The sequence below is a fragment of the Protopterus annectens genome, chromosome 4.part1, assembly GCF_019279795.1.
Source record: "Protopterus annectens isolate FY-2018-M chromosome 4.part1, PAN1.0, whole genome shotgun sequence".
In the NCBI taxonomy this organism is placed as follows: domain Eukaryota; kingdom Metazoa; phylum Chordata; order Ceratodontiformes; family Protopteridae; genus Protopterus; species Protopterus annectens.
In genome coordinates this window covers 684,832,593-684,845,228 of record NC_056734.1, presented here as the reverse complement: position 1 = coordinate 684,845,228, position 12,636 = coordinate 684,832,593, and the positions used below count along the sequence as shown (strand labels likewise).

General features: G+C 38.3%; 1 protein-coding gene across 4 annotated transcripts in view; it reads right to left on the bottom strand.

The window, feature by feature from the left end:
• Positions 1-12,636, bottom strand: part of IFT80 (intraflagellar transport 80) — a 2,191,035-nt gene that overhangs the window by 1,860,877 nt on the left and 317,522 nt on the right. For all 4 annotated transcript variants that reach the window (XM_044070463.1, XM_044070465.1, XM_044070466.1 and 1 more), the window contains exon 3: positions 8,640-8,861. In XM_044070463.1, the coding sequence (XP_043926398.1) occupies positions 8,640-8,861 (222 nt within the window). The remainder of the gene's footprint in view (positions 1-8,639; positions 8,862-12,636) is intronic.

Below are 12,636 nucleotides of genomic sequence, written 5' to 3'. Positions count from 1 at the left end.
TGCATACATAGATTCACAATCTAGCTTTATACATCCTATTACTCGTCTTGAATACTCTATACACTTTAAAACCAATTGTAATATTACTTTTATGGTTTATTTGGCAGTCTGTCAATCCTGGAATAGTTTCTATGTTGGGAAAACTAAGAGAGACAGGATGCGTGAACATTTACTAGCCATTAGGAAGTTCGATTCTAGGAATGCTCTGGCCACACATGTAATGAACACAGACAATACTCACACTTTTAAATTTACAGTGTTAGAACAGATAGCAACTAATATGAGATTAGGTGATTCTAATAACACTCTTGAACAAAGAAACTAATTGGATCATAAGGTTACACAGTGATGCACATCCTGGGCTGAATGGCCCAGTCCCTTTAAAACCTTTTTGAAGGGGCGGAGGCTGTAATAGTGATTTTAATTGATGGCACTATGTGATAGGTGTTTTAATATTGAAAGAAGTATTTAATGACATTGTTTTATTGTAGTTTTATGGTCTGAAGAAGTGCTTAGATGAGCATGAAAGCATTAACCATTTATTAAACTTTATGGATTTATATTATATCTGCCTTGGTGGTCGTGTGGATTTCCTTGAATTGTTCTATGTCTTTATTGCTGGTTTCCACTGGTACCTATCATTTCCACAGTGGCATTATTTGTTTTTGCTCTTATACCTAGTTGAAAATGTATGAGATGAAACAAGAATTCTATGAACTGGGAGGAAAGCCTGGAATGTCTAGCCATCACTGGAATTACAGAAACCATGCGGTTAACTTGAGGCCTGCAATATCCAGATGAATCATTCCTGACAAGTGTGGCAAGAGGTCTGGACTGGGAATCCAGTGTCCAAGGAGGACATACTTGGAGAGACCACAGGAAGGGAAGCCACACTTGCCAAGGCCAGTAGGGGGCAATGAAGATTATTTTGCTCTTCAACCAGAGCGGTTTCTGAAGAAACATGGGTATTAGAGGCAGGGGAGGGAAAGTATAAATGAGACCACAGGGCCAAACATGGACTAGATCATCTCTCAGTGAATGCCTCTGAGGGGGAATTACAGAAGAAAAACCTGCTGCATTTAGTTTTGAGGGGAGAGGTGAACATATCGCAGCACACCAAACCCATTTGTGGAAGATCATATTTGCCACTGACTGACTGAGACACCATTCGTGAGGCATCAGTATAGTCCTGCTAAGCTTGTCCACCAAGATCAAACAAAACAACTGATGAAGAAAAATGCTCCAAATACCACATGAAGAAACCTGAGCCAGTATAATCCAGAAAACAAGAGTTTAATGAAACACTCTAGCGCCTCGACAGCTAGTGCCTTCCAGGAGTAGTTTGTGTTTTGTGGATTATACTGGCTCAGGTTTCTTCATGTGGTATTTTGTCCAATAAGATGTTGGACTCCCCTGATATGTGCAAGCTACAATAAAGCAGATAGAAGAGATCACCCACTGCCAAACTGTCATTGCTTTTTGACACAGCTGATAGGATCTGGTTCACTCTTGTTTGTTGATGTACCAGACCACTGACATGTCCGTTTGAACAGCAACAGTTCCTAGTAGAAGACAGCTCTGAAGGGCCTACAGCACTTGAAACACCGCTCTCATCTCCAGGACATTTATATGCAAATTGGTCTCTTCTGGGGACCACGTGCCTTGAATGGTCCATCACAACTAATGCCCCCTCCCCAACTGGGAGATGTCCATGGTCAACATGGCATTTGGGGGAGGAAGGATAAATGGACACCCTTGAAAAAAATCTCTTTGAAGTGTATCCACCACAGGAGGGATTTTCTGCAAAAATGAGATAATTTTATCAGATGACAAAGGATGTCAATGAAGGGACGATTGCACTGCTAAAGTCCATTGAAGAAATCTCATATGAAGACGAGCAGTGGGAATTAGAATTACTGCGGCAGCCATCGACCCTAGGGATCGGAGTATCATTTTTGCTCGGGGAAAAGGACAAGAAAGAATCTGTCTGACATATGACTTTAAAGTACGAACTCTGTTTCGAGGCAGAATGGTTAGACACTTGACTGTATCTAGACAAGTCCCTATAAACTCCAAGACTTGAAATGGTTGAAGTAGTGACTTGGCCATACTGATAGTTGGAGCAAGTAGTCCTTGGCTGTTTGCAAAAGATATCTGGTCAGTGCAGTAAGGAGTCAGTCATCTAAGTAAGGAAACAGTCTGAATCTGAGCAGTCTTAGATGAGCTGCGACCACTGCCATGCATTTGGTGAACACCCAGGGGGCTGTGATGAGACTGAAAGTCGGGCCTCTAAAATGGCAATGACTGGCTCCCAGCCAGAAGTGTAGGTATCTTTAAGAGCGCCTGTTCATTTTGATGTGATAGTACGCATCTTGAAGATTAATTCAGTATATCCAGTCATCCTTTTGTAGGAGAGGTAGAAAGGATTGAAGTGTGACCATCCAGAATATGGAATTGTTTACAAACTCATTCAGCTAATCGAGATACAAAATGGGTCTCAGTTCTCCTGTTTTCCTTGGCAATACGAAGAACCCTGAGTAAATTCTGGATCCTCTTTGGATGACTTTCTCACACTGCAGGGAAGTGTCTCTGTTAGCCCAAACAAAGAAGATCCATCAAAAGGAGTGTTGATGAATGATGCCTTGAAGGGCTCCACAAAATCTCACAACTGCATCCTGGCATGTCTCCTAATGGCTACACCTTAACCATCCACCCATGAGGAACCTGCAGCTGCGTGTGAGATTAATCTCACGGATGCATTAGTAATGGATTACGGGGTGGCCAATCATGAGGAAAAAGACTTCTGTTCCTCTGTGGACATGGGGAAGAGTTAGAGAGTTCCTTAACTAAGTCCCTCTGTAACCTAGTGAAATGTTCCAAATAATTCAGTGAATGTAAGGCAAAGGTTGTTGAAGCATACACTCATTTCCCAAATCTGTTCAACCCCCAAGACTCCCTTGTTAGGGGAATGGACAGTGGAGCTCTGTTCAGCCAGCTCCTTTTTTAATTGCTACCGCAGCAATCATGGCATTTACAGGGATTGTCTTGGTCCAGTGGTGTCTGTCAGAGGGGAAGCTCAAAATCTTGTCCAGGCATTTGGTGATCAGTTCATGGAGTCTGGTTTCTTCCATGCCCTGTGGAAGAAAAGGTCAATCTGTAGATGGAGTAACCCTAGACGTAGATGGTCCAGATCCAAAGGCTTCCAAGAACACTGATTCCTCCTGGGAAAGGGTCTGGGGAGACCAATCACCTTTGTGGCAAAGAATCTCTAAGAGGTCTCCAAACAAAATGCCCTCAGTGATCTAAAAGACCCTTCCCCTGCACTGAAATCGGTGTCTTCTGTGAGTGATTCCCCTGTGTGTGTGTGTGTGTGTGTGTGTGTGTGTGTGTGTGTGTGTGTGTGTGTGTGTGTGTGTGTGTGTGTGTGTGTGTGTGCGTCTATGTGAGAACAATGATCTTTTAAGATATAATTTTAAATGTAACGGATGATAAAATAATTTCTCAGAACACCACACGAGCAACTACTTTAAAACAGTAACCAACAATTCCACATTGTTCTGTTAAATATGGTAAAATGAAAATTTGTACTTAATGTGAAAGATCATAGCCTGGGAAACAGATGAAGTCAAACAACAAACTGGGTTAAGGATTCAGCTGAGGCAGCAAAACAGAAAAACAAAATGAATTGGATAAAAACTGCAATATTTCAAAAATAGGCTTTCCCCTGTATATTATGTGAGACTGCAATGGTGCACCATTAGGAAATTCAGCTTCTTAGGAAGATCTTCCAGGGGCTAATATCAGTCTGCAGCTAACTCCAGTCAAGCTACACCCCTCAGTTAAATGAGAAACAAAATAAAGTTAAGAGTCCACCTCATTATGAAAAGTCAAATTATTCAAAACAAATCACCAGCTTCTTGCCACACACTTTCTTCAATGCAACTAGCTGCTTCACTACATGACATTTAAGAATGTTGTCTACCTTAATACATCCCACTTCATGTTAGCATCTCAGATGTCTGACCTGCTTATACCACCATGATGTAGAAACAGAAAAAAATGCATTTTCTACTTTTGTCTGTCTACTCGCTGCACAGTGGAATGTAGTGCTGTATTTTTAAAACTGGTAAATGCTGGAAATTCTTACCCAAGTCTATTGCACTATATATAGAGCAAGATAATCAGACCTGTGCAGCAAAAAGCATGTTACCACAGGTAACATCCTTGGTAAAAGCTACAACTATTATAGAAAGTTCATCCAGTAATTTAGCAATTTCCTAACATCTCTGCAGCCTGTTTGGTGGACATTGGCATATTGAGGCAATATGGCAATTGTCTCATGTTTACTGACAACTCCGTAATTCTTGAAGCAAAATGAAATGGTGTGCTACAGATGCAGTTACTAGACACAAGGTTCTCACATACAACCACTTATAATACCTAACAGATTGTCAGAAGTGCAAACACACACATGCACACACTACACCCACAACACATAGTATGGACCAGACACATAGATCCATACATGCTGAGGATCTTAAATGTAATCTTCCTAATCCCCAAAGGCCTCTTAGATATTTCACTTACAATAACTATTCTCAGCAACCTCAAAAACACTCTTATCAAAACAACTTCTATGACACATACAGCAACATCTTATGGCGTCTAAATTTCTAAGCCCATAAGGCAAACCATCACATAACCCAATACTTTGGCCATATCAAACTCTATTATGAGACACAAACATGCCCCACTCACCAAGCTGAGTAAGAAGACAGTCCCAGTGAGTTGCCCATCAGGGGCCAGAATACACCAGATCACGCATGCACTCAGGTCACTGAACCACAAGTACCAGTATGACTCACTTATAGTCCATGTAAGTGTAAATGATCTGAGACGTACATCCTTGGACTATATGAAGAGAGACATGATGGAGCTCTCGGACTGTGTCCCAGGCCAATATGAGCCTGGTACTGAGCATTCTTTCTTCTCCAAGGATGAAGTGACTATATGAAAAGATGTTGTTGTTGTGTCTTTTGGCTTTTCCCGGTTAGGGGTCGCCACAGCGGAACTCCGGTCTGCTAATGATTGGTAGTTGATTTTTACTTGCCGAGTTACCAGCCCTGACGCACAACCTCCAATGAAGGTACGCCCATTCACGCATGTCTCCACGCAAAAGATGCTCTAGCTGAGAATCGAACTGGACAGTGTCTTACTGTGAGGCGACAACGCTACCGCAGCACCACCACCGCGGGCTAAATGTAATACACAGTGAAAATAGTGGAATTAATAAGACTAATGATGATGAAGATTGTTCCTTTGTAACAAATGATAGAACAGAAATTACTGAATTAGAAGTTGAAGATTCTTCAGATCTGGTCAGAAAAGATATTCTTGTAAATGCAGATTAAGTTAGCAGAGGAACAGATACTTACATTTGCAGATAAGATAATGAACACTGAATAGTGTTATGCTTGCCAGAAGTAAAAGTAAATGATGTGAGACAAGCCTTAAAAAAAACGTTAATGTAAGGAAGTACAGATCTGTTATTATTCATGTTGGTATAAATGATCACATTCACAAGGACTCTTATCAGGGAACTTACAGCAGTCCTAGATAGTACAGCTTGTACTGGTGTTGGGACATATATTTCACAAATCATATACAGAAAGGAGAGACAGGACACCATTAATGAAAAGTTTTTTTGGCTAAATATCTACAAGAAAAAATGTCCTGTTTAAAAAAAATGGAAATGTGTGGAGCAACTGAGCCTAATTTTGTGCACACCTGTGTTCAGAGAGGATGGTGTGCATTTGTCAAGATCAGGGATGAAAATTTTTGCAGCAGATATTTTGCAATATTTGACAAATACAAGGCAGGATTTTTGCCAGGTTAAAAATGTAACAGTTCCCAGACAGCAACATTTGATGCATATCTGATGGTTCTTAATGTTAGGAACATTAATAATAAAGATTTTTTACTGGAAATTTGCTACGTTCCCACAAAATTTATGTTGTTATTGTTTATGAAACATGGTTAAAGAACAATGACTGGAAACTAGCTCTGCCAGTGTATAAATGTTTTTACTGTAACAGACATTGACAAAAAATCTGGTGGAGGTGTTATGATAGGGATTAAAGATAGTTATGAGACCTGTGATTAATACATGTTCAGTGTTAACACCAATACTACAGATTCTGTAACTGTGAAAATAAAGACAACCCTGGAACACGTAACAATTGCTGGAGTGTACAGACCACCAAAGTCAAGTGCTGATGACCTAGAAGAATTCATATATTTCTTACAAGAAACAAAGGAGGGAAGAATAATAGTGGTCAGGACTTAAATTTACCAGAAACAGACTGGAATAATATTGACTCAAGAACATTAGTAAAGGAATTATTCACAATGTACGTTCAGGAATTCAGGAACAGCAATTGCTTCAGAATGTAAAAAAAAAACTACCAGGGAAAGGAACATTGTAGACATTGTTTGTGTTACTTCATGTCAAATTTTAACACCCCTGATGTGATGCGTTCAGTGGAAAAACTGCAGAAGGAATGTGGAAAGTTTTGAAAAAAAATTGTTTGACTGCTAAAAATCAAAAACATATTTAACATCAGAATCTGGACATACAATGTCAGGGGTATATAACTCCATAAGATCAAGATACCCGATTAAGGCGAGACAAAAAATATAAGACATGGAAAATAGGTTAAACTACTACTTAGAAAACTGAAAAAAACTTTACAAAGAAATTAAACATAGTGTGAGACAAGATTAAGAAATATATGAAGAATATTTATATAATGATAGTGAGCATAACAGGAAACCATTACATATATAAGATAGATGGGATGTGGAAGGAGTAAAGATGCTCAGTTTGATAAACTGCGTGTAGATTCCACCGTTTATTCTCAGACACAACAGATTACAGATATATTTACAAAATATTAAGCAAAACAGTTTGGCTTCACAAAGGGGGATGACAAAGTGTTCTAGTGACATCCAGGTAACCTCAGATACTGGAATAAAAACACATTGTATTGAAAAAGAACTATGCAAACTGGATCCAAACAAAGCAATGGGAGGAGACAGAATTAGTATTAATGACTTAAAAAAAACCTCAGCAAAAACTTATGGTACCATTATATCTATTATTTTCTAGGTTGTATAAATATTGGGAGATTCCTCAAGATTGTAGACATGCGCTTATTAAACCAGTCTTTAAGGGAAAGGGGAGTAGGACAAACCCAGAGTCCTACAGACCCTTAAGTCTACTTTCAAGATAGGGAAAATAATGGAGAAGTTAATATACTGTACAAGTTGTCAGAATTGGAAAGGTAGGGACTTGAAACCATATATCAGCATGCACTGGCTGAAAATAGATCTACTGCCATCTGTAACATGATGTTCTATAACAATATAATAGCTATCAATGAAAAAGTGTGCTTTGATGTAATTATATAGATTTAACTTCAGCATTTCGTAGGGTCATATACAAAACACTGATCAAAAAATTAGTACAACCAGGTATCAATTTACTCTTGATAAGATAGCTGCATGGCTTACAAATGGGATCTGGCACAAACGATACAGAAAGTGGACAGGTGAAATTCTTGGTTACAGTAAGGTTGTCCCACAGGGCTCTGTCCTAGGCCGTTACTTGTTTAAATTGTATCTTTCAGACATATCTTTTTCATCTGAGGTGTTCTACAGTCTGTATGCAGAATAACTGAAGTTGGGAAAACTTATTACATATGTTAAAGATAGGGCATGTCTGTAAAAGAACTTGACTAAATTGACCATATGGGCACAGGAGAATAATATACTGATAACTACATCAAAAACTAAGCATATGAGATTTGGGGGACATAAATTGAAAGGTGAATATTTAATACAACACACAGTGATTGAAACTATGGATTCATTTAAGGACTTGGGTATACGGGTAGATCCAGCTGAGAGTTTTTCTAATCAAATCAACCACTTGGTTAATGATAGTTATAGATGTATAGGTTGTACAAAAAGATTTATAAAGTGTAGGAAATCAGAAATGATCAAGTCATTGTTTGTTAATTACATCAGACCCAAACTTGACTATGGAATTACAACATGGGAACCTTATAAGAAAATAAGCATGAGTAAACTGGAAAGAGTGCAGCAGAAATACACCAAAAGCATCTATGGATGTGAAAATTTAAATTACTAAAAAAAAAGACTAAAATATATGAACTTGTATAGTGTCTATTACAGCTATTTAAGAGATCTAATTCAGGTGTACAGGGAATTTACAGACAACTACCTCTGGAAATGTTTGTGGTTATCAAAAAGTAGTAGAGAATCATCAGACAACCTAAGTAGAAGATTCTATAGGAATGAGAAGTGTACTAAATGGTTCTCTGACAGACTTGCTGATGCATGGAAAAGACTACCAAATTACATTAAAGCAAGCACTTGTTTAGATATTTTTAAAAACAGCTTGGACAGTTATGTGAACAACTGTTTTGGTATACTGGCATGCTAGAAGGGTATTAATGCCCATACTTTAAATATTTGTATGGATGTATATGTATGCTAAAGGAATATTGTATAAGATGTCTGTTAAGTAAATCACATATATTTAGAAAATCACCTACCATCACTGCCAGTTAGAACAAAAATTTCAGCCTGGACTTGCTTCTTTCCAGTGGCTGTCTTAGGGAAACAGTGTAGGTCAGTAGGATAAGTGTCTTCAGGAAGTTTCACAACTTGAACTGTTTCATTTACCAACAGGTTCCACTTCAGTACTTGGTGGTCATCGCTGCAAGAGTATAGCTCATCTGCTGTGGTCCAGCCAACACAGCTAACTAACTCTTTATGTGCAGTGAGGTTAAGGAAATATAGGTACTTAAAAACATAAGCAAAGCAGTCAAATACAAAAAAATATTTCTAATTTTGTAATGGTGTCTCTCTGGTAACTATCAGTGAAAATGATGCATGACCAGAAACATATGTAGGATTAAATGACCAGGTAGATGAAAAGAAATGCCCCATCTTCCATGCAAACTGTGAGATTACAATATAACGTATAAAAAAATCCAACAACAAATGAAAACACAACTATAAAGCATTAGAAGCAGTTTGATAGTGGCCTATACTTAACTTTATAACAGCACGTGTGTGTGGGGGGAGCTGTGTGCGGCAATAGACGGCAAAAAAACACAGAAAATCATAAAGAAAAGCACAACAATCACATCAAAAAAGAATACACTGACTTTAAAAAAAAAAAAAAAAAAAAAAAAAAACTTTGAGTAGTATTATTAGCATAAAATAATTTCACCATCATTTGGCAATATTTAAAAAAATGCATAAGTAAGCCACACAAATACAATTAAATTATCCTCATTTATTTAACAGGTCCTAACTGGTTAACTATCAGAGTAAATCAAGCATAAGGAAAATTCTACACGGATTTTACTAACCAGGTAGATATAAAGAACACAGTTTCCCTTATTCAAACTGAGACATTATAAAACAAACCATATGGCAACAAATGGGTAAAAGTATAAAATATTGGAGAAAGTATTTTTAGTGCTCTGTATGACGCTATTTAAACTAACAGCAAACTTAAAAATTAAGTTGTGAACAGCAAGACAGTGTAAGCAAACAGTTAATAAACATAACAGCACAGCAGAAACAGACAAGTAGACATAATAATAATAATAATAATAATAATAATAATAATAATAATAATGATAATAAATGGAAAGCATTGAACATGCAATAGCCTGGGCTACAGATCTATGTGTGAAAGTGTGAGGTTCTGTACCTACCCAGGGCTATCTCTCTGCATTGTCAAAACAGGTCTCTACTGATATCCCCATCATCTGAGATTGCCTACTAAAGGTTAGCTAAAATGTAGCTTGACATATGCTCAGATTTCCTTGGTGTACTGTATGGTGATTAAACGTGAGAATTCATACATATCAACCTTTATTAATGACTGTATGCACAGGCCCTTTACAACTCAGAAAGCGGCAGCAGTCTTCATCCTCTTTCATCCGACGAAGATGAATGTACATTTTAAATTTCAGCATCTCTTTCCACATGACACAGAATCTGATCTTGAGGCTTACATACTCACAAACTTAAGGCTCCAGCCCCCTTCCTCCCAAAGTTTAATTAGACCAGTGGTCCAGCCCTCCACGCAATGCCATCTAGCCCCCAAAGAGTAACCAAAAAATTTTAAAAAAGTGAAAAAATATTACGCCTTACTCCAGTCATGCAAACTTTCCAGCACATGCTTACTTACCTAACTGAATGCAGTTTCGCACACCTGTAATTTTAGTCGCAGAAGTAATTATTCTTTCTTGTTTATAACTTATAGTCTGAAAACAGTAGTAACTTTCTGCAAAAGTTTGTAATAAGCCATGGCTGCAAGCCAGAGCAAAGTTGATGCAGAAAACAGGCAATTTCATGACTGCTGTCTTGAGTAAAAATGCCAGTCACCTGTACCTATTGTTAATGTGTAACGACTTACTATGTTTTGAGGTGGCCCACAGATGCATTAAGAATTCATGTACTGGCCCTCCCCACAAAAAGGTTGTGCACCACTGAATTAGACTACTGATTTAACCTGAAAAGAGTTCTGAATGTCCTGCATCAGAAATTTCTTCCCCTTAAGATTGTCCAAAGTGCTGAAGGGCCAATAATCCATAGTTAAGAGTTCCCTCTTTATTCTACACTTTAAGATGTATGAAACAAAAACTTGAGATTAATAATCCAAACTCTTAGCCACAAGCCCACAGTCCAGCAGACTTTTAGAAGTATGAAAAGGCCAAACCTTACCTTTATTGTAACTTGAAGTTACAGAATGAAGTCTTAAAAACTCTTCCAACTTCTGAAACACCCATTACAATTTCCATTCCTACAGGTATTACATCCTTTACTACAGAAGTAAAGTAGTAAGGCAGATAACTCATTTAGCTCATACGCAGTATCTTCAAAATTACCTTGGGACAAATTTTGGAGAGTGCAGTTAACTTACCAAGTACTAAAGTTAAAGAAAAGTTGCTGGCAAAGGATAAAAATGTTAAGTCCATGGGTTTTCTAATATTAAGGTTCATATATGATGCAGTTTGTGCAAATACAAGGGCAGCTATGACCACTGTAGTTACATGTACTTACACTTGGATTCCTCCTGAAAGTTTAACTGAGGACCTTAAAGCTGAAAATTGAGACATGTCATTTACGGCAAACTTCTCTTTTGTAATACAAATGAAGTATTACAGCCTTGGGAATAGAATGGTAAGCTTGAACAACATCAGAAGTATTTTCGAATTGTTCTGTCCATAGGAATTACCCCTTCTAAGTTTCTGTTTTCTATAAATAAAATCCAAAATGTTTGAAAACTTACACAAAATGTGAAAAATAATTTTCTTCCTCAGATATTTTTGATAAACTACATATTTTGGTTGACGGAGCATGTAATGAATTATGACACTTAAAAGACAGACTAGAAAAGCATTTCTAGATATAACCAGTATTTTTTTTTAACTTTGTCAGGTTTGTTATTTTAAGATCAAGCAAGTATAGTCAATGATGAATGAAAAAGGCCACATGCCCAAAAGTATCACAAGTTTAATAAAATCCTTAGCTTCTCAGCAAACAAGCCTTCCAACAGTAAAGTTTTTGCATTGCAGGTGAAATTTGGGAATGACAGGTAATGGAGAGCAAAAATAAAGGAGACCAAGGGGCCAAGCATGAAGTATAGCATCTCTCTGTGACTCTCCTGGTGGGGTGGGGGTGTGGGGGGGTCAGGGCAAAGAACATGCTGCATTTGTTGTTGAGGAGCAAAGTAAAAAGAGTGCAGCATGGTTGGCCCCATTGACAGAAAATTCTTCTCCCCATGTTGACAATAAGAGACAACTCGTGAGGAATCAGTACAGACCTGCTTAGCTTGACTGCAATCATGCTGGATTTCCCTGGAATGTGCACTGTTATTAGAAGGTGATAGGATGAGATCACCCACTTTCAAACTCTCATAGTTTCTCAACAAAGAGGGTAAGACCAGACTACTGACTGACATATTGTCCTTCTGAATCACAACAGTCCGAACTGGGAGAATATTATGAAAAGGCTTTCAGTGCTAGGAGGACAGCTCTCATGTCCAGGACATTGATCTGCATCTTAACCTTTTACAGTGACCAACTGCCTTGGACTGTCCTTCCCAAAAAATCTCCCCTCCACGAGAGCTGAGACTCCACCAGGCGCTCATGGTCATTGTAGCCTTGGGCTGAGGGAGAACAAAGGGACCTTCCTGTAGCTGACTGGAGTGGATCTACCGCAGAAAATAATTCCCACATGCTTGAGTGATTCTGACTGGCTTGAATAATGTATGTCGAAGAATTAACCACTGACTGGCCAGGGTCCATTAAAGGATTTCCATGTGGAAACTGCCCAGCAGAGCAAGAGTGCTTGCTTCTGCCATGCAAACCAAGGCTTGAAGTATAGGTCTGGCCCGGAAGGAAAGAATTCTAAACTATCTTATTGACCTGCAGTTGTATGATGTCTAATTGAGATAGAGGAAGAGAAGCTATTTGCCTGACTGTATTCAGATGAGCACCGATGAATTCCAGACTCAGAGTCGGTGTG